Raw genomic sequence first — 20,131 nt, forward strand, 5'->3', positions numbered from 1 at the left:
ACGACAAGCTAACTAAGTAACTACACTTTTCTAAGGTATGTCGTCGGCTCCACTGTCTAAAATCGAAATTTAGAAAATAACAAAACAGTTTTTATTGCGCTTTTCGGTTTCCCGTGTTTATAAACTCTGATTTCAAAGAAGTACGAGGGCATCAAGAAACATGGTTTGAATTTTTGAGCAACAAAAGTGCAACCTGCAAGCTTACATCATCAGCAGCAAAGTGTCGCAGTAGCACTAGCGTCATCAAGAGGTGTGCATTGGGCCAAGGCTTTCTTCACAGGTGGAGCCATTTTATGACTGGTTAGAATAGGAGAGAGAAAATGGTTATGCTCGAGTGATTTTGAACCTATAGGGCCAACAAGCTTGAAACTTTTTTCCACAATTTAGATTTTAGAATTTAGAGGATGAGACTCTCTCTCTCTTATTCTAACCTGTGATAAAAAGGCTTCCTCACGAACCTATAATTGTTTCGGCCAAAAACAATTTTACGTCTTCATTCCTTCTTCGCCCATCACATTTCCTTGTTTGCGACCACTTATTGGCTATAACCTTGGTAAACATTCAATAAGTGGACACACAATACCTTGAAACCGCTGTATACGGCCTTACGAAAATACTGTAGTAGCATAAAACGCTTCAAAGGTGTAGGCCTACATCATTAATTGCCCGCTATTGTCAGTTTGAATGTGAGAATACATGTCATTTCGAAGCATTCGAAAGCGACTTTTTGAGCCGTAAAAATACAAATTTGGGTCGAGGTGAAAAAACGAGAACATTTTAGGCCTAGCTTTTAGAAACTTTTGCCCTCCTCTAACGCAGTGATTTCATTAAGTCAAAAGCTTTTCCAAGCGCCGCTAAGCGGCATTAGAGAGTACTTGGCGTTGGCCTTCCAAGATTGCTTGTGGTAGAAGCCGTTGGTTGGTGTTTGCGAAATTCATCACGTGTGCCTCACCCATTTCTTGAAGCGATTAACTTTTTGCTAAATTTTACGATCAAATACGGGACAGGTTCCCATCAAAGATTCCGTCTTATGGAGATATCTGTGTGTCCAAAGGAAATATAGAAAGGGCAACTCTGTAATTGTTACGGCAACATATCAAATATCTGTACAAGTGTGTTGCTTCGGTGATAACAAAGAATGGTAACGGAATCCTATTCGGCCATTATTCGTTTGTTGACCATTTCATTATCTTCAGTTTTAGTTTTAGATGAAATCAATCTCGCCCATCCCTCATTTAACTTGATTTAAATCGCTTCACAGCTGCCTCAAATGCAGCAACCTGTCTACATTTAAATCGTGAATCTACGCTGTTTAAAGCAAGAGTGAGTATAAGCTAAACTAAAAGTATATTTCTAGGGCAGCTTGGTCGCATCTGCTTTCGTGAATTCGAGCTTCAGTGGTCGGCATACGCTCGGGGTTATACAAACACTCCATAAAGGTCATCACCGTTACAGTGCTGGGGGACGGAAGCTTTCCAAGAAACTTTGTTTTTGGTGAAGTTGTTGTTGCGTTTAGCGGTGAAAAGTGCTAGTTTTAGAACAGAATGCTAGCATTAGAAGAATGCCACAGCATAGAATATCAGCATTAAATACAAATTTAAAATTTCTCATAAATTGGACCATCATAGGTGTTTGGTACGAGCAGTCAGACAAACATAAAATTGTTTCATCCTCTAACAGATGTATCAGTTTATCACTATACGTTACAGGTTAAGACTTTTATATTTTTACTGGTCAAACTACAAATATTTTTAGCTTTATCGAGATAAAAGTGAAAGCATTGTTTGATATAAATTATTCAATTCGCTTGCTGAGTTACATGAGATGCCGTCTGGGCCTATTGATATACCCCGGGGATACCCCGTGACCCCACACCTTTCATCTGGACCCCGGTTTTCTGGGACGTCCCGAAACCAACCGGCAGCATCATACCCCTCGTCCCAAGTATCCGGGAAATCCCCGAAGAAAGAACCGGTTCATCTTCCTTGCACGTCCGCCAATCCGGAGTTTGCAGATCTTCCGGCCCAGAATCCCGGAGTTCAAGGTGAGTTTGCGCTGTTTAAAACTTCCAGAGAATTTTTGCAAGTGAGCTCGTTAGAGCCTACAACCCCCCGTACGTGCGCTGATTTAATTTCTCGATTCTCTTGCTTGTCCGAGTTAAAAAGGGTTGAAATTATTTTAATATCTCTTCTTTATAATAATTAATACAGAATTGTTATTGTCTCTGTTTGAAAAAGTTGTTTATAGCTAGTTCAGATATATCCAAAAACGCTTCACCCAAATATCAGAATTTGGAATTTCATTTCTCCAGTTCTTGCAGGCACGGTCCAGTTATAACCCTTTAACATTCTAGCATTTGTTTTCTTTCAGGTGGTCACTTACGACCGGAAACAAGCTACCCCACTCCTCGTCACAATGGAATTCGCCAGCGACTTCCGGGATTCTCAATGGCTGCTTATTACTGTGGCAATGACGTTCACATTCTTCCGTCGTTGAGAAATTCCCGACTATCGCGGAACTCACAGATGCTGCCTCAGATATCTGTTGTTCCAGGTGATTTATAAATTCAATGCGTTGCTTCATTTGCTTTGCGCTTGTCAATATCCTATTAGATGGTATCAATGTACAAGGCTTACTTCAATGCATTTCTATGCATTTGTAAGAGGTTGGTTGGTGTAAGAATATAAGTTAAGCCTGAAGCTTGTACATATAAGCCAATGCCTTGCTTTGTGTTGACATCTTTTCGATTTCACGTCGGCAGCGTTAAAGCACAACAGACTTCATCAAAAGCAACGTTTCGCGATGAACAATCACTCTCACACCCCCCAACCTGTTTCTGTGAAGAGGGTGGAAGTTTCGCTTCACGAAGTTCAGACGAAACCGAACGCAAGGAACGCTGCAGCGTCTCCTGATGAAATCGAAAATTTTCCAATGACGCCCAAATTTGAAATTAAAAACGCCACAGCAGCTGGCGCTGGCAAGGATATCGTCAATTTACCCCTGAAATCAATCGACTTGAATAAAGGGTTGAACGCAGCGTCAGCAATAAAGCGTCGAACGCGAGAGAGCGCGAGAAAACGTGTCGCCACCCTGGAGGAAAGTCTGGCATCGAAAAATGACACTAATGTCCTGTCTTTAAGTCACCTACCGCTAAAAGAAGCCTACTTGAAACCCGACTCTGTGACCAGTAAAGAACAAGCGTCGAAGCAGCAACAAGACAAAACAATTAGAATTCTTAAGTGGCTCAAAGAATTAAGATACCTCGATGAGAAAACGGTGCAACGCGCGCGGTTAGAAGTCGAACGAACTCACTTTCAACTGCCTGAGATAAAGGAATCGGCGCTATCCGCCTTCGTGTGACGTCACTGTTGGAGCTGCTTATCGCCATTATATTTGATTTTAAGACAAATTTACGCGAGAGTCGTTTCCCTAAGTCAATGCATCCAGCAGTGAAATTAATTGACATTTATGAGTGAACCATCGGGTGTTATCAGGTATTTTGAGTTTTGCAGAACTTGCTCGTTCCTATATCGTCCGTATCTTACTCTCATTGCTATTTGCAAGTGATATTGACATTTGTTAAATTTTTGTTTTCTCTCTGCTGACATGGATGAATAAAAGTGTTTGCTTTTCTTTCGTCAGAGATTGTACGTCATAGATGTATTTGATAAAACGTCATCATATCAACAGTGTTATTATAACAGATCGTTTTGTAATAGGAGCGTTAGTACGCTTAGACCTTAGACCTGTGTTCATCTCGAAAGTGATCAGGCGTTTGTCATTTGCTGTTATCTGCTAAAATCTTATTGAATAACTGAAAAATTGTTGATTTATTTTAAGAAAATATTAGATAAATGCTTTTTTTATTTTTGAATCTGTGTGTTAACTTGAAATACTAAATTTTAAAGCTTTTTGTATTCTATTCATTAATTTTTGCTTGAATGTTTTATTATTAAATTTACGATTTTTGTACTTCAACTGAGAAAAGATAAAAATATTTTACCGCACGATGGCGCTAACGTTTCCCTTATGTATCAAGCAAAAAGAAAAAAAGCTCTCAATTGTGAGGTCATAAAACGTAACACAAGATAAACGCAGCGGTGAAAGGCACGAGTGCGGGAGAAAGGTGGTTGTGTTGTGCTGTAGTGGAAGCCGGAGAAGTTTTATGTCCAGTTTAATATCTGAAGATGCAAGAGCCGCATGATCGTCGCGGTTGAGCACGGTACCTTTGCAGCAAAGAAATTTTTATAGGCCTAGCAGTGTAGGGCTTTTGTTTACCTCTGAAAGGTTCTACTGATACTGCAGATTCAGCCGCAGCCTGCTATTACTGTATTACAGCTATATTAGACCTGAATAGTGACTCAGTATTTGACTAGGTTTCTTGTCTTTGTTTGTATTTTCGTTTGATGTCATCTGACACTAGACTACACCATATGGTGCTGAAACCTAATTAAAGTAATTGACTTAGCCTAGTTAAAGCCGAACACGTGGCTCATGAGGCACAACATTTGCTGTGTTTTAGCCAATTAACTGCATGTGCTTAATGTTTAGAGTCAGATCTTTCTGAAAAAAATTTAGTTTTTTAGCAAGTAGGTAAAAACTTTCGTCCAGTATGAACGTACACTTCCATACTTGGCCGTGAAATATTAGGTTGTAACTTTTCAGGAAAGCATTAACTTATGTACATCTGCTGATAAACAAAGCACTACTTGTCAGGATACTCGTTAGTCCAAAGGGCTTGTTTGTTTTGTAGCATATATAAAGCTTGATGTGGAACTTGGGAACTCATTACAGCAACAAGGCAATGAGGCTGTGATAATTGTGAGGCTAATAACTTAATTACAAGACATATGTAGAGACGAGCCTATCTGATGAAAACTGAACCGAGAAGATATTTGAAACTTGAATATTTTACTCAAGTCAATAAATTTTATGTTTTCATGTTGTCCGAAATTATTATAGGACCAAATTAGAGAATACAAGCAGACCTGATTTCATTGTGATTTGAGCAAACACGGATATTGTCAACTTTGTTTATGCCCCTGACATACATGTCAATTTTTTCCTGAGAGTGTGAATACCAAGCACAATAGCTGAAGCATCACATTGGAAACTACAAAACTAATTACATTCAAATTAAACTATTTGGATAAGCCACAAAGAAGACTCATTAACAAAATGAGGACAGCCTTTGTGTTCATTATTACTTTTTCAATTAACTTTGCTTTGTCAAATGGAGAACTTGCTGGAGGCGACCATTGCATGGACACCCAGGTTTTGTTCATGATTAAAGGGTTCAACAAAACAACACCAAGCAAGGCTATCAGGGGTGAGAGTTTGTGAAAATATCGGTATGGCTGATGTGTACAGTTTGGTGAACATTTTTCTGTATTGTACGTTTGATTGGTCATTGTCAGAATAACCTTTGACATGTGTTAGATATGATTGCAAATTGAACAACTTAACTTAAAAGTAAAACCAAATTTGCAAAGAATTTTTACGGTGCCTTAAAACTTAAAATTTTTAAGGCGCTGGTTTACAGTTGATTGAGTTATTTATTAAAAGCTCATACATAAGCACATGATGCATTACCAGAGGTGCTTACTATAAATAAGGTTATTGTATCTCACAGGTGAGATGATGGAATTTTGTCCAAAAGAGTATACTTGCTGCACACAAGAAATGGAAGTAGATTTCAAGTCTCATGCGTTACATGATTTTGGGATGAAAATCGCCATGAAAAGTGAAGCGGTCAAAACCACGTTCAGCAAAAAGTCTCAGGAAATTAACGGTTAGTGAAACACTGTATAAATAATCATTTATTTTTGCTTACAACCGCAGTAAAGTATGGTTTGATATGTCAACATTGAGAAATTTTCCTTTATTTTCCTCAATCATATATAAGCATGCTTTATTACATCCGATTATTATCATTCATACTCGACTGCTTGGGGCTTAGTTTATCTAATTGTTGTAATAAGGAAGCACTCAAAGCATTGTTTTAAGAGAAAACATTAGATTAGTTGAAAATTGGGTCTCAATTTAAATTCAATAACTTCCTTTTATTGCTTGGTGGTATCATGCTGACTGTGGCAGCTACAACACCAAGCAATGGGGATGTCTTACTTTTTCAAATTTGATAGACATTTTCTATAAAGTGTCATTTTAAAGAATACATCACGTACTCAGTTTTCATTATTAAAAAATTCAAACTTAGCTCGCAGAGTCACCACCCAGTCATTCAGTGGGTGTAAAATGGGGCAATGACGAACGCTTTGCCAACATGGCCGTGTTATGAGTAACACCTTGGCGGCGCGTAAATATCTGGATGACATTAACAGGACGAATATGAGCTGATCCCCGTAACATCGTGATTTTCTTTTCGCGGCCGAGATTAAAGCAATAGTTTTCAAATTCAATGTGTGACCGGGTTCCTAGTTTCAAGATAAAACGAATCGAATTTCACAGTTGTGGACCCTCGCCGGCGATTGACGTCTGTCTTTCTCAGTACATGTGATGCTTAAACAAGCTTTGATTGGTCTTATCGAATTCTTTCGCGTCTTATCTTAAGTTTGAGAAGTCCAATAATTGAATATTTTTAGTGCGGACCGTCGAAAGTTTTTCTTACAAGCTTGTTTTTAAACTTTACAAAAACTCTTCAGACTCTGTTACGTCAAATCTATTGTGTATGTGGCGTGCGTGTGAATAAGTGAATTGTCGCCCCTATGGCAACAATCGTTAAGCGATGCAACAGTCGACAAAGGTCGCGTCATTTCCACGAAAGTAACATCCCAGAGATTTTATCAGCGAGATTTCTCGAAAAAAAAAATAATCTCACTTAAAATGTGTGGGGTTCCGTTCTTTGTCGACCCAGTCTTACTGGATGTCTCGGATTTCAAGAAATTTTCTGAACCATTTCGTCTTGGTTCACTGTGCCTAGTATTGGTTTACGTAACGTTTTTTAGTTAGGATCTTCGCCTTCTGCTTGAGTTTCCAAGTCATTAATTTGAACATTTCCACTCTCCTTGCTTCATCGGTGTTTCTTCTAATTTGAAAATCGTACGATGTAACGTTGCTTTTATTTTTGCTCGTCAATTCTCACTGCTGCTGGCGAAAAGTGAAATGTCAAGTTTTAAGATAACGCCCAAACAATCGGCTCGAGATTTCTCGGGCTTTATCGCGGGTTTGCGGAGCTTTTTGCAGCCTTCTAAGTTTAATCACTCATTCCAGCTCTGTTGTGTTTTAGCAAATATGTACATCGATGCCGAGCGAACCACAAAGGAAAATAGTCAAACACTCCATCTTAAAACCGCGAGTTATTTGTGCTCAGAGCGAAGCTTATTCTGGTTGCGTTTAATAAATGTTTAACTGAGGCCTTTTCTGGTCTTACTTCGTCAAACAGGCCACACACGAGCACACACTAAACCACATTTGCTTACTCTTCGTACGTGCTGTGTTTTGTGATGCGAACCTTGATCGATATTTGAATGCCGAAGCAGCGCTCACGCAATGAGAATCGCCAAAGAACAAACTTTCGGGAATGATAACAGCAAGTATGGCATAAACGGGAAAGTTACCAGTTCCGCGTACTGAGTGATAGTGCGATTGGAGGGCGACTTGTGGTCTTGCAGACCTCTTGGAATGCGTTTAATATCTGACGATATTGATTTGGATGGGATTTCTGTGATGGTAAAAGTTTTTTAACTAAAACCTCGATGTAAATTGACAAAGTGCGTGGCTTACAAGTGCTTTTACTATTTATTTCATAACAATAATAACCTCAATGAGAAAGTCTGGTTCTATTCATCCCCCCCTCACAAATGATTGTTTGTTATAAAACAAACCATCTCCATACCACCTCATTGTAGGCCTGGCCATTTTCCAATTAGATTGTCGCGCTCGAGGCGACGAGCAAAAAACTGTTTATACAACGTCATGGTCAGATTACATCTGACGTCATCATCTGTTCCTTCGCGTGTAGGGTTTAGAAGCGGGGTTCGCGCCTACCAGCTGAAATTTCGTCACAAACTCAGGTCATCGCCTTATGTTGTAGAAATGCGACAACTGCTTCGACTTCCGAACGAATTTCGCGGCCTTGAGCGCGAATAAAATACGAAACTTGTCGCGGCGATACGACGAAAGGTCTGTGTTGGTGGTGATTACTGTAATCGGCCGGGTTAGACGCATCTGTTGTCACCAGGAACACGATTTAATTGACCGGCATGTTTGAACTCATGGAATGCTTTCACTTAACGTGGACGCTTATTTGTTTATGCGTCCAGTCTTGGTCAAACCGTACAAGTGAAGTAATAGGATAACTGAACACCTGATTTGTTAGTTTCGCTTGTTTGTCGCGTACGCCGCCATCGATGAGCATCCGCGGGCGGATAATTATGGCTTTCTGGTCGCCATTCAACTTTATTCAAATATGTTATTGCGCCCACGTGTAAACCGTTTAAGGATTTTGTGGATTGCCAGCCTACTTATACGCAGTTACAAGGAGCTTCTGTGCTTGAGCTGCTGAATAAACGTAACCGGGGTCAAGCTTGTTAATTTAAAGCTGGACATTTTCGTGTTTGTACACGTAGAATTGACAAAAGTTCGTGACCCTTGTCGTCATATTAACGATCGTTATGAGCGCATAGTCACTTGGGGTCTTGTTGATGCAACAAACTCGTCTGACACCTTTCTCCATTACGCTGGGAAAGGCTCTGGTGACGTCATACGCCGTAGTAAAATCGGTTTGCGATGAAGTATATTTCCTGTCTAGCAATGCTTGTGAAATAGACACGCTACGATGAGAGTTGGCACCGCAATCAGCTTTCTTTTTGATGGTTTCCGCAAATTGCTCGACCGGATTTTACGCTATCCGCATTATCTCAGTTGAATGAGTTTTCTTCAGTTGAACTTTCTAAGAGCTTGCCACAGTGCAGTGTGAATGCACTGGATGACGCATGCATGCGAAAAACTCACGTGACGTAATACTAAAACTCTTGCTTCTTACAAAGTATATGCCTTTGACGTAATCGTTTGTTGACGTAATTAGTATGATTGTTGTCAGAAAAATATTCGGTCACTTTTGTCATGTGTTTGCTAAATCCGACGGCGACGACCATCGAATCATCCATTCGTTTCGCTCCACTCACGAAACACAATTGCTTGCTTCCCGCAAGGCAATCCCTGTTTTTTTTCCCATGTTATTAACGAAATGAGATCTAATTGCGCGCTACAAAGGCCCTTGCAACACTGCCCCAGTGTCCTCCCTTGCTTTGGACCACTGGTGTCATTATAACCCTCACTTTGTCGTGGTTCCCATCGGTTGCTGTCAATAGACGAGTTGCCCTACTATACATCTCTATACAACGGGTATCTCCACCTGAAAGAAAGCGTGCTTCCAAAATGACATTCACGAACCCTTGTATCATGTTCTTTGCTTTTAACGAGGTTAATTGACTCCAGATTTATGGCCCATTTCGGAAACGTTGTTTGAAAAGTTTGTAATGGGGATCAAATATTAGGAGTTTGCAACATAATTTACCAATAGTTATCACATAATGCTAGATGCTTTTTGGTAAATGGGGTTGCGTGTATGACTATTATACCACATCTACATTAACATGCTTGGGGGTATGATTCATCTAAATCATCTCAAAATGTGATCGACATTTTAATGACCAACTCTTGTTTGAGCGAAGAAACATATAACACCAGTGTCACTCCCAAAATTCCGTTCAATCAAACTTGTTAAAACACCAAGCTGAGCTCCATGAATCACTGCTTTGCAAGGGCACAAACAAGTCGTGGTTTGGAAAAGCCTGTAAGTTATTTCACCATCATATCTTAAAGAGAGAAGATCGGAATAGCGCTGGCTGAGTTGCTGTGAAAATAAAAAGCTCCCAGTCTTAAGTTTTCATTCAGACTTAACAACGTCAGTTAACAAGTCACTTGCGATCCACTTGTCTTAAAAATAATCTCAATTGAATGTCTCGCGGTTCGGTTCGCGACAAATCCCTGTATATTCAGCGCCCTCTGAGATCGAAGAGATGGAAAAAACCTGGTAAAAAATGTGAAAAATTTTCCTATCCGACTCGTGATAGAAATATAACGCGTCGATCGGACCAATCGTGCTTGACTGCCGCGCTTGATGTGGGTATTACGCCGCGGAGTGAACATTAATAAACACGTTGAAGAGGTTAGGTAGATTCTCTTGCCCTATTTTATGGTTGTTATGCTTGGAGCACCAATAGAAGCTTGTTGTAAATCAAAAACTTCATCGCTCGTAAATTGTGCTGGTTGCTATTTTTTGTTTGAAAAATCCGAGCTTTGATGATTTGGCAAGTCCCACGTGGAGCCCCTTTTCGAGTCTTTCTTTGATTTGTTTAAAAACTGTGCGGTTGCTTCAACCTTTTCTAAAAAATCGTGTTTAATGTTTGGATATGATGTTAGATTGTACGCACAAGACACAATATACACAGTGTGTTTCAGATGTTTTGGGAACCGAAATGGTCTCATTAATTTCTCCAACGGTCTTTCAAAGTGCGCACTTCTGCAACTGCACAGGAAATTAGCAAAATTAGTCTTTAAAAGGTGCGGTCACTTGAAGGTTTTTTAGCGCTTGTCAAAGTTAAACCTTAAAAGTACCTCGCAGAATCACATAATCGTTTGTTTATCCTAGTGAGTTACTCTAAAGTGTTTACTGTTTAAAATCTTTCTCCACACAACGTGTATTTACAATTACTTATTGTTTATATAATCAGTGGGGTTTTGTGGTTTAATCGATACGAATGATATAAATCATCTTTCGACTGTAAAGCAAAACCACAACCACGGTCTTAATCAGAATACATTACTATATTGGCAACCATAACATACAGCCTCGTTAAATGGAATGAAATGTACATTAATTGGACTCAAAAAAGATAGAAACTGCGTAGTCTTTATATTTTATACTGAATTTAGTATTCTACTGTTTGCATGAGTTGTTAAATTTGGTTTTTGAAATCTTAGAAAATTTTACTGCCGTTGACGCATAACGCCTCGGCCATAAAGATACGTGTTTTGAAGGGAATGTCTTTGGTCAAATTGTAGAAATGCTGCCTTAGCTCGTGGTTTTTCAACGATTTTTTGCATCGCCTTTTCAATAATTAATTGACCAAGTGTAAGTACACTTTCTCGCAAAAACTTAGCAACCGTTGCATATAAATAGCAACAGGGATACTTTGTCTTCAAAGAAATGTTGCTTTGGTTAACGACTGACTTGCCTAGCCGCCCAGGTCTGTTTAATAATGTTGAATTTTTTCTTAACAACTTGCGGAGTGTTATTATTTTGAATCGTGACTCCCGCTTGCTGTTACACGTTCATAATAAGTCGATAAATTGCCAGTTTTGCTAATCGCGGTGAAGTAGAAAAGCGGTCATTATCTCATCAGACCTAAGATTAGCCTAAAAAATGACCTTTCCAACAAGACAATTGAGATGAAAATAGCCGTGGATAGCGAGAGGGCTCTCAGTTTGGTATTTATCTCAATTAAAACATCTGAAGGCCCCGACAAACAAATTACGCTAATTAACCCCTCACCACGAAGGTCACGCGGCGTCAAAGCGTGACTTAGCTTGCTAAACCCAATTTGACATTGCGGTTTATTGTTTGACAACAAAGTCCAAAAACGTTTGCGTCATCAAACTTGTCAATTTCTGGTAACCCCTGCAAGTTGTGACGTCACAATGATTTTCCCTGCGTCATCACTTGGGTGCTTGTGAGGTCATCCTCGGGGCTCAGGAGAAAAGAGGTGACGCGGGATGACGTACGTAAACGATTTTCCCGCCCTTCCGCTAATGCATGTTGATGCGCGCTTTCTATTAGTGATGCAATACTGGTTTTGCTGAATTTTCCATAATTTTCTGCATCCCTTTGATGTTTATGGCTTAGTTTGGTCATGCGTGACTACACATCATCCGGTTGAGTTGATGACGTTTAAGTCATTGTGATCTTTAACAACAATGGATGTGTGCATTGCTTTCGAATTACGTGTTCAGTGGCTTAAAAGAAATTGCCGTAGTCGAGTAGAAGGAAAATGAACATTGTGGTTGTCGTCCATGACCTACTGATGACGTACGGCTGCTGGCCAATGAACATGTTTCTTTTCTCTTGATATAAGAAGCGATATTTTTAGACCACAACACCAAGAAAATTTTGCGCTAAAATGTAAAAGCAAACGTCTGAAGTGTGCGCTGGCGCCACATGGAGAGAATCCAGATTGAGTTGTTGATGTTTGCTTCTCTGGCCGTCAATCACACCGGGCTTGGCTAATGATCAACTTTCCTCGATCACGCGATATTTATTGAGCGCGGTTCTGTCACAAAGAAAGCGAAGTTATGTGGCCAAGTCATACTTCACTTAAAGCTCGCAAATAAACCTGACTGACGATTTCGTCATTGCGATTGTTTTCTAATTCTATTTTCAGTATTTTGCAACGCTTTTGTGTTGTTGCGTTCCTAGCATGCTTGTTGTATAAATACGTGGCTTATATTCATGCGTGTAATGACGTAGGCAAACTTTCAATTAAACTGTAAAGCGAAAATCGAACAAACACAATCGCACAAACAAACAAATACTTATTATTTATCACAAACTCCGATGTGAAAGTTATTTGCGCAAGTTTATTTGCCCAGTCCACGGCGAAAAGAAATAAGTGTTCTTTGTTGTGTGGCCCTATTTAGCCAACGTCACCACGACCGATCGGAATAGAATTCACGCATCGGCAACTGATGATCAGCCGCTTGTTGGTAACTCAACCTCGCTCATGCCATACCCTGGGCACGCTCTGTTTTGTCCGGGGTCCGAGAACTGAGATTTTGAGGACGGTTTTTCCCAATTTTCTTGTTTCATCTCATCACCTTTGACACTTACCCTTTACCACATTTACCACGGTCCATACATTGCGCCTAAGCAGTGAGAGTGTTTGTGTGTTTATTTCCGAGTTTCACTGAAAAGCGAATCACTTTACTTTGTCAATACTTTGTCGGTCTTTCTTACATTTAAAGCGTTCAAATTGAAAAGAGCGCTGTTAGCTGATCAATTACAATTCGTCAACAATTACCTCTCTCGTCAAGAAAGCGTCCAATTTGAAAGCAATAAAGGCCAAACAACCGGCGTCTTTTAAGCTATAATGGAGGCAGGGCTTAGTTGTCTTATTCGAAACGCCCATTAACCCACTTTGCAGTTTAACCTGCTTCGACCCTTCTGCTTTGAAAGGCTTCTATCCCTCCCTAATCCTGTTCAAAGAGGGAGCGATTGAGAGGAGTTATTATTCTAACTCGCCTGTTTGTCTGTCATCGGCGCGTGGAGTTTTGTCCTTGTTTTGCTTTCAGTTTTCTTCCTATGTGTGTTTAGTTAAGGCAGGTGGCATGCCATGTACTGACAGTCTCTTCGACAATCGCTTATTCGCATTGAAACAACCCATTTTTTGGTGGAAAACCATTTCCTCATTTCTGTCAAGGTTGCTGGAGCGTATCAAAACATTTTTGCTGGTTTAAAAAATGTGTCTTCAGCAAGAGATATTTGCCCACAGGAAATGAACGTCGGGTAACTCGGGTATAGCATATAAGGTACACATAACTGTTCTTTCTGTTTGTCCAACGCGAATGTGCTTTCTTTCAAATGCTAGCAGGATGCGACCAGTTAAACTACGAGTTCTACTGTTTGTGTAAATATTGTGGTCTGCCGGTGTTGTCAAATCTGTTTTTCCGTTTTTCCAGTGTTTTTCGAGGAACTCGTCGACAACTCTCAGCAATCCTTGGATGAGCTCTTCTTCAAAACATACGGCGACCTTTACACGGAGAATTCTGAGGCCTTCACCGAATTATTTCAACAACTGAAAAGTTATTACAAGTACGTCTGCCATGAACCGGCTGTCTCACTAACGGATACGTTTGTGCAACTATAAGTTAATTCTAATCGTATTAAGTCAAATATACAATAAATCAACGGGTGCAGGTTGTGTTTGCAAAGTTGCTTCTGTATCGTTATTGCAATAGTTTCATTTTTCGTGCCAACAGGGGAGCATCGGTGGACATGGCCGACATTTTCGACTCCTTCTTCACAACCGTCATGCAAAAAGTGTTTGCGATTATGAACAAGCGCCATTTGTTCAACGATGAATATCTTCAATGCATTGCTGATAACATGAACACAGCCAAGCCGTTCGCGGACATACCCGGAAAGCTTTCAACCCAGGTATCATGCGACTTCATTGCGACCGATATCGTTCAAACTCGCTGAGAATGACTGTTGTCTGTTGAATTCCAGATAAATGTTGCGAAAATGATCCAAGTAACAATGTTCTCTGTTCGTCTGAGTTACCCAATTTGTTTTTGTTCGGGCAGGTGCAACGAGCTTTCATCGCCGCCAAATCTTTCGCAGAGGGTCTGGAGGCCGGTAAACAATTCGCCTACAGCGTGGCACAAGTGAGTGACGTTTTAGCATTTTTTCCTGTGAGATTGATTCAAACCATGGCTAGATCAAAATTCCTTCAAGACTTCTTTAATCCTGACTGAAATTGACATCACGTGCAAATCCTGACAGGCATGTCACTTGGCAACGACGCCTTGCAGTAGATATCAGATATTACGAACGCATAATCGCATGTTTTTCGTCCCCGTCATCTACCGTCATCCACTAATCAGTTATCGCCGTTTGCGTTTTGATTGACAGCCGTGGTACTTTTAGCTTGACATACAGACATTTGTGACAGCTGATAAAGCTTTTTAGTGAAAGCACACGTTAATGTTTGGACAGGCTTGAATGTACCATACTGTCGCTGGTTCTGCATTTTTATGCCAAAAATGACCATCTTTAACTTTTTCAGTTCTACCCGACGTCGGAATGCGCCAGTGCCTTGATGAAGATGTCATTCTGCTCAGCATGCCAGGGCTACACGTCCGTCAAACCATGTCACGGATACTGCATGAACGTTATGAAGGGATGTTTGGTCGAGTACAACGAACTCAATCATGTTTGGAACAAATACATACGTATGTTATGTGTTTTGGCTGATGTTACTTGCCTGCTGTGAATAGAGTTTTCTGGCTTTTGTTTGTATTGGAAAGATGCTGAGGCCGCCACTATAGGGGGGTTTATAGCAATGGCCGATATAGGGCCTGGTCAAGCTTGACCATCTGTGTGGCTGAAACGTGAGCTGAAAAGAAATAATTCTATTTTCAGCAAAAGAACATGTGTGTATGCAACTTATTGACTATAGTTAAAATTTTATCAAAAACTTCCAGTAAATAGTTCTCTTAGAGCAGGACCTCGGGTTTAAAGAAATATCATTGTTTGCTCTTCCTGGCTGATGTTTACGCGCTCGTTAAATTGTACAGAAATATTTTCTTAAACCAACCAACGACATAATGACCACACAGAGATGTGTTGGACGAGAGGGCAGATATAATAGAGAGAGTGAGAGAGCGCGCGAAGCCCCAAGTTGTTTGTATAGACTTCTAAGGAAACCACTTCGTGGGCTCTCCGCACTGGGCATGTCCACCCGCTCGATCAATGTGGACAGTTGAGTCACGACTAGCCCAAGCATTATTTTGTTGCTCTTGTGACTCAGAGTCAGTTTGTACCTGACTCAACTTAAATATCATGTTTGATAGAGTTATTGTAATTTTTTTTAATAAATTCTTTTACTGGTGTGTTTGCGCTTTTGGGGCTTTTGTTAACTATAAAAATTGTTAGAGTGTATACTTCGGACGGGGAAGTGGTTTCCTGAATAGAATTGTGTAGCAGCCACATCACCGATATTACCACGCCCATTGCGTTTCAGAGAAAATATCAGCACGTTGAGTTTTTATATAAAGTACTTGGGTATTCAATCACGAAAAATAACTCGTTGATGAATAATGAAAGCGATGACGTAATGATAAAAATGATTAAAGCATTGTGGTAGCTTTGACCGGGAAGTTTCTTTCTGAAAATAACTGATAAACATGCGAGATCAGCTTGTAATGTAACTCTACCAACAATAACAATGGTAGATTAGTTGAGTTGCCAAAACTTAAAAGCGGTTTAACTTGGTTACTTTGTTTATAGACATCGTTCTCACATCCCCTTTTCATTCGTATGACGTAACAACCATTGTAACTTTATTTGATCGTGTGTGTGTGTGTGTGTATGTGTGCAGAACAAACTGGTTTTTGTAGCAATAGCAATAATCTAAATTCTAAGTGAATATGTAAAATTAGTAAAACCTCATACATTCAATTTAAATTCTCTTCTCTTTCGGGTTCCTGTTTTTCTCCGCAACAAATATATATTTTCATGCCACTGATTTCATGCAGATGCTATGAAGAAGGTTCTTGACCGACTGGACGGTCCATTCAACATAGAGTTAGTTCTTGGTCAGATGGACATCGACATCTCAAACGCCATCATGCTCGTGCAAGAAAATAAGAATGACGTCACAGATCTGGTGGGTTCCTTTTCTTCGATGAATTTGATGCGTCGTGTATAGTTTTTCAACATTGCCTTCACAAAATTTTATCATCACTTCCACGTCACAGTTTCTCATCTATCTCACGTTGCATGTCTGCTCTGGTGTGCTCTATTTCTTTGATGATTTCACCGAATCAATATACTGCGACATTTTTGTGTGTTTGTCTAATAAATAGTTCAGTACTTAAACTTACCAAGTCCTATGCATTTTGCATAAATATCTTTTCATTTTACTCCGGAAGGTTTTCATTGAATGCGGGGAACCACCCCTGAATCCCAACTATACTTTCACCGGACTCGGGGGATTCCCGTCCTTATACACCGAGTATGACGCATATCCGGAGAACCCACCCAACCTCGGGTTTGGAAGCTACCTGCAAGAGAGCGATCACCATGGCAACGACGAAGATAAGAAACGTCACCACTCCTCGAGAAAGACGCGATCTTTGGAGAATGAAGAGGTAAAAATTTTCACTCCAAGTCTTAAATGTTTTGCCCATCATGTCCTACATTTTGTCTCGCTCTTCGCATGCTATAGTCCTACTGCAACCAGCACTTAACTTACTGTTTTGTCTGCACCGAGCGAAGAACTTTAGCTTTGTCCCTTATTCGAAAGGGTTTTTCAGCAATCGCTTTGCACAAATACGTCTCACTTTGGCATGAGATAGGGCTCTGGACCATTAAACAATTAATATTTAAGCGATATCGATTTTTCTGTAGAACCAGATACAGGTTCTTACGCGCTTTCTGTTGTGTAAGTGCTGCGGGATTGTTGAGTAAAACGTGGTAACAATCAGCGTGGCAGTTGCCATTAAACGCTTTTTTCTTGTAGCAAACGCCACGCCACTCTCGGAGAAAGAACACAAGACGAAACGTGAGGGGCCGAAAGAAGTCACGTGACTTTGCCATATCCGAGAAACGTCCCGAAACCACTTTGGACGAAACCAGGTAAGCAGCGTCACAATGACTCGTGTATTCCAATGGACTGGATACATAATCGCCTCAATAACTTGGATACAAGTAACATATGTCAGATGTTGCTAATGTACGAGTAATCAATTTAACCCGCGTGAATTATTGATGGAAAAAGCTCCCCGTGTTATAATGGGATGTCTTTGTTATGCTCGGGCGAAGCATCTGGTACACTTCGACAATTCTTCATCGCTTGTTTTCCGTATTATGTGAATATTATTGCGTCATTATCACTCCTTTATTACGTCACAGGTACGACTACAGCGAAGAGCAGGATAGGACGGAGGAGCGGGAGTACTTCCAGGTGACGACTGCGGCCGGAACCAACCTCGGCGCCCTGGTGGAAGACGTGAGGACGTCGATCCACCAGAGCAAGAACCACTGGAAGATGATCCCACATCACGTTTGTCTGGATGAGGCCGAAGAAGACTCCAGCGCCACCTGCTGGAACGGGCACACTCAGGGAGAGTAAGTGTGTCGTCAGAATATGGGTTATTGTGATGGGATGTGCTTGGACGATGCGGAAAACTTTCAAGAACCTTTTTGGCAGATATCAGCACCCAGTGGTCATGGACGGATTCCACAACAACCCGGAAGTGGTTATTACGTCGCAGAAACCTCCCAATCACGTCATAAAGGGTCAAATCACGTCATTGAAAAACACGATTGAAATGTTGAACAGCGCTTACAGGGGATTTGACCCCCATCTGGTGGACAACGGTACAGTTGTGGTTTTGTCAAAATTTTTGCCAGAAATGCCGGTACCGTTCCGGGCTTACGATCAAGCCTAGTCTGTAATTACATGGTAGCCTATACCGTACGTAGCATTTACATTTACCGGTATAAACACTAAAAGTTGAGTTGGGCCTAACTACTCTCAGGCATTCCTGTTATAAAGTTTAAGTGTATTTAAAAAACTGTACGCCTGATGTGGCTCATTAAAGACAGGGGGACTCTACTTGTGCTTGTGAGTCTAGCATCAGCCATCTCGTCATAATTGCTGACACCTGTTTCGTAATAAGCGGATAATTTGCCGCATTCTGTATTCGTGACGTTAATACTGGCACATGTAGATGTTATCAAACATTCGTTTTTCGGTGAATTTACTTTCAAATTAAATTAACTTGTTTTATCACCAGCCACCTGTTTTCAATAAAATAGTTCAAAAATAACAGTTATAAAGCCATAGTCATATTAATTATATCAAATCATATAACAGTAATTGTCATAATATAGTCGTATAGTGACGATACAATAATAACCATAATACTAGACTTTTAACAATGAGAAATATTTGCGCGCAGATGATGAGGTCGACACGTACGAACCTTCCGGCGACAATTCAGGAGACGGCTCGGGGGAGGTGGAAGCGATTGAGTAAGTGTCGTTGTCACTTTAACTACATCTACCTCGTGTAGAGTCAGTTACACTGGCCGCCTTTTGCCAAGTGCAGTTTGTGTTTCGTTTTATTAAGCTTAAATTTTAATACGGTGACGAGTTTAGACGGACTTTCTTACTTGGCTCTTGGGCTTAGTTTCCATTTTATATCATAATTACATCGGTCACTTTCTGGTAGTTCGATATTTGGGTGGAAATCTATCAATTGCTTTATTTCACTTTTCAATTGCTTTAATATGATTTCTATGTTTTCTAGAACCGAACCGAGATCACGTGATCCTGATTTAACATGTCCAACCTGTGGCGGGTCAACCCCCTCGTTCAACGTCATCGCACTTTCGTCCGCCCTGCTTGTGGCTCTGAGGCTTGTCGTGCAATAGACATCATATAAAGTCAAAAGAGACTTTTACTTGGGACGCATCGCAGGCCCGCTTTGGGGGATTCCCGAAGCATATGGTCGGAGTTGCAGTGTTTTGTGATTAGAAACTGCGCAAGTTGTTATATCAGACTCAATATTCTTTGTATCGATCGATTTTGTGTTTATTTTTTCTTTGCCGTCAACCTCTTACGATATTTTTGTCCATTACTTAACTTTCTTGGTCTTGAATCAGCATTAGACGTAACGAAAGTCAAAGCACAGCCGTAAGAGAATGATCTTACACTGAAGCATCCGCTTCTGCTACGTTGCGTTTACTTTGTGGCTTCTGCATCTGCGTTATTGCGCCTTTCACTGTACAGGCAGTTATCAGTCATTATATTCCTAGTATTGTTGGATTTCAATGAACTATTATGACGTAGTCGTAGAGATTAATACAACATTGTTGGGTAAACACTTCACTGCCCTCGTGCGCGCTCAAGTGGTAGGTTGTTAGTGTGAGTGTTTGTGAAAACCCAAATTCTCTAAAAATCACGAATATTTGTTGCTGGCTGTGAAAGATTTTTGTTCGTGGAAGTCATCTTTTTCTGACGACATAATGCAAGATATGACGTATGCAGTGTAGATTTATTACTCGGCACTTTTTTGTTTAGAATATGTTTGTGCCTTGGTTCTGCGGTCCAAATAATTAGCGGGGCAATCTACTCTGACGTCCGTTGCTAAGCGCGCTCACTATTTCCTGTGTGATGTATCTATTGCGTGCGTTCTGTGACAAACTTCGCTTTTCAACGATTTTTAAAATAAACACTTCTCAAACAAGTCCTTGTTTTTGACATGTTGAAATTAGCTAAATATTATCTTGTATTGTTTAGTGTGTTATAAAAACAGTCTTG

At 40.4% G+C, this 20,131-nt stretch overlaps 2 protein-coding genes across 2 annotated transcripts; both read left to right on the top strand.

Annotated features, from left to right (window-relative positions):
* The first annotated feature begins 1,697 nt into the window (after window positions 1–1,697).
* On the top strand, window positions 1,698–3,876 carry LOC143460053 (uncharacterized). Its single transcript, XM_076957409.1, has 3 exons — window positions 1,698–2,044; window positions 2,371–2,553; window positions 2,762–3,876. The coding sequence occupies exons 1-3, from the start codon at window positions 1,825–1,827 to the stop codon at window positions 3,358–3,360; spliced, it is 1,002 nt and encodes a 333-aa protein (XP_076813524.1). The 5' UTR covers window positions 1,698–1,824; the 3' UTR covers window positions 3,361–3,876.
* Window positions 3,877–4,940: 1,064 nt separating this feature from the next.
* Window positions 4,941–20,057, top strand: LOC143459692 (glypican-6-like). The gene is made up of 13 exons (XM_076956930.1): window positions 4,941–5,329; window positions 5,633–5,791; window positions 13,759–13,891; window positions 14,059–14,236; window positions 14,386–14,466; window positions 14,868–15,033; window positions 16,339–16,469; window positions 16,735–16,953; window positions 17,325–17,440; window positions 17,717–17,932; window positions 18,015–18,184; window positions 18,769–18,841; window positions 19,119–20,057. The coding sequence occupies exons 1-13, from the start codon at window positions 5,179–5,181 to the stop codon at window positions 19,240–19,242; spliced, it is 1,917 nt and encodes a 638-aa protein (XP_076813045.1). The 5' UTR covers window positions 4,941–5,178; the 3' UTR covers window positions 19,243–20,057.
* The last annotated feature ends 74 nt before the right edge of the window (window positions 20,058–20,131 follow it).

Source organism: Clavelina lepadiformis, chromosome 5, assembly GCF_947623445.1.
Source record: "Clavelina lepadiformis chromosome 5, kaClaLepa1.1, whole genome shotgun sequence".
Classification (NCBI taxonomy): Eukaryota; Metazoa; Chordata; class Ascidiacea; order Aplousobranchia; family Clavelinidae; genus Clavelina; species Clavelina lepadiformis.

Excerpts from the sequence above, each read along its gene's own strand:
- LOC143459692 (XM_076956930.1), top strand. The coding sequence starts at position 5,179 with ATGAGGACAGCCTTTGTGTTCATTATTACTTTTTCAATTAACTTTGCT. Across the intron at positions 14,467-14,867 it reads TCGCCTACAGCGTGGCACAA|TTCTACCCGACGTCGGAATG; the intron begins GTGAGTGACGTT and ends TAACTTTTTCAG. Across the intron at positions 18,185-18,768 it reads CCCCCATCTGGTGGACAACG|ATGATGAGGTCGACACGTAC; the intron begins GTACAGTTGTGG and ends ATTTGCGCGCAG.
- LOC143460053 (XM_076957409.1), top strand. The coding sequence starts at position 1,825 with ATGCCGTCTGGGCCTATTGATATACCCCGGGGATACCCCGTGACCCCA. Across the intron at positions 2,045-2,370 it reads CCAGAATCCCGGAGTTCAAG|GTGGTCACTTACGACCGGAA; the intron begins GTGAGTTTGCGC and ends GTTTTCTTTCAG. Across the intron at positions 2,554-2,761 it reads TCAGATATCTGTTGTTCCAG|CGTTAAAGCACAACAGACTT; the intron begins GTGATTTATAAA and ends TCACGTCGGCAG.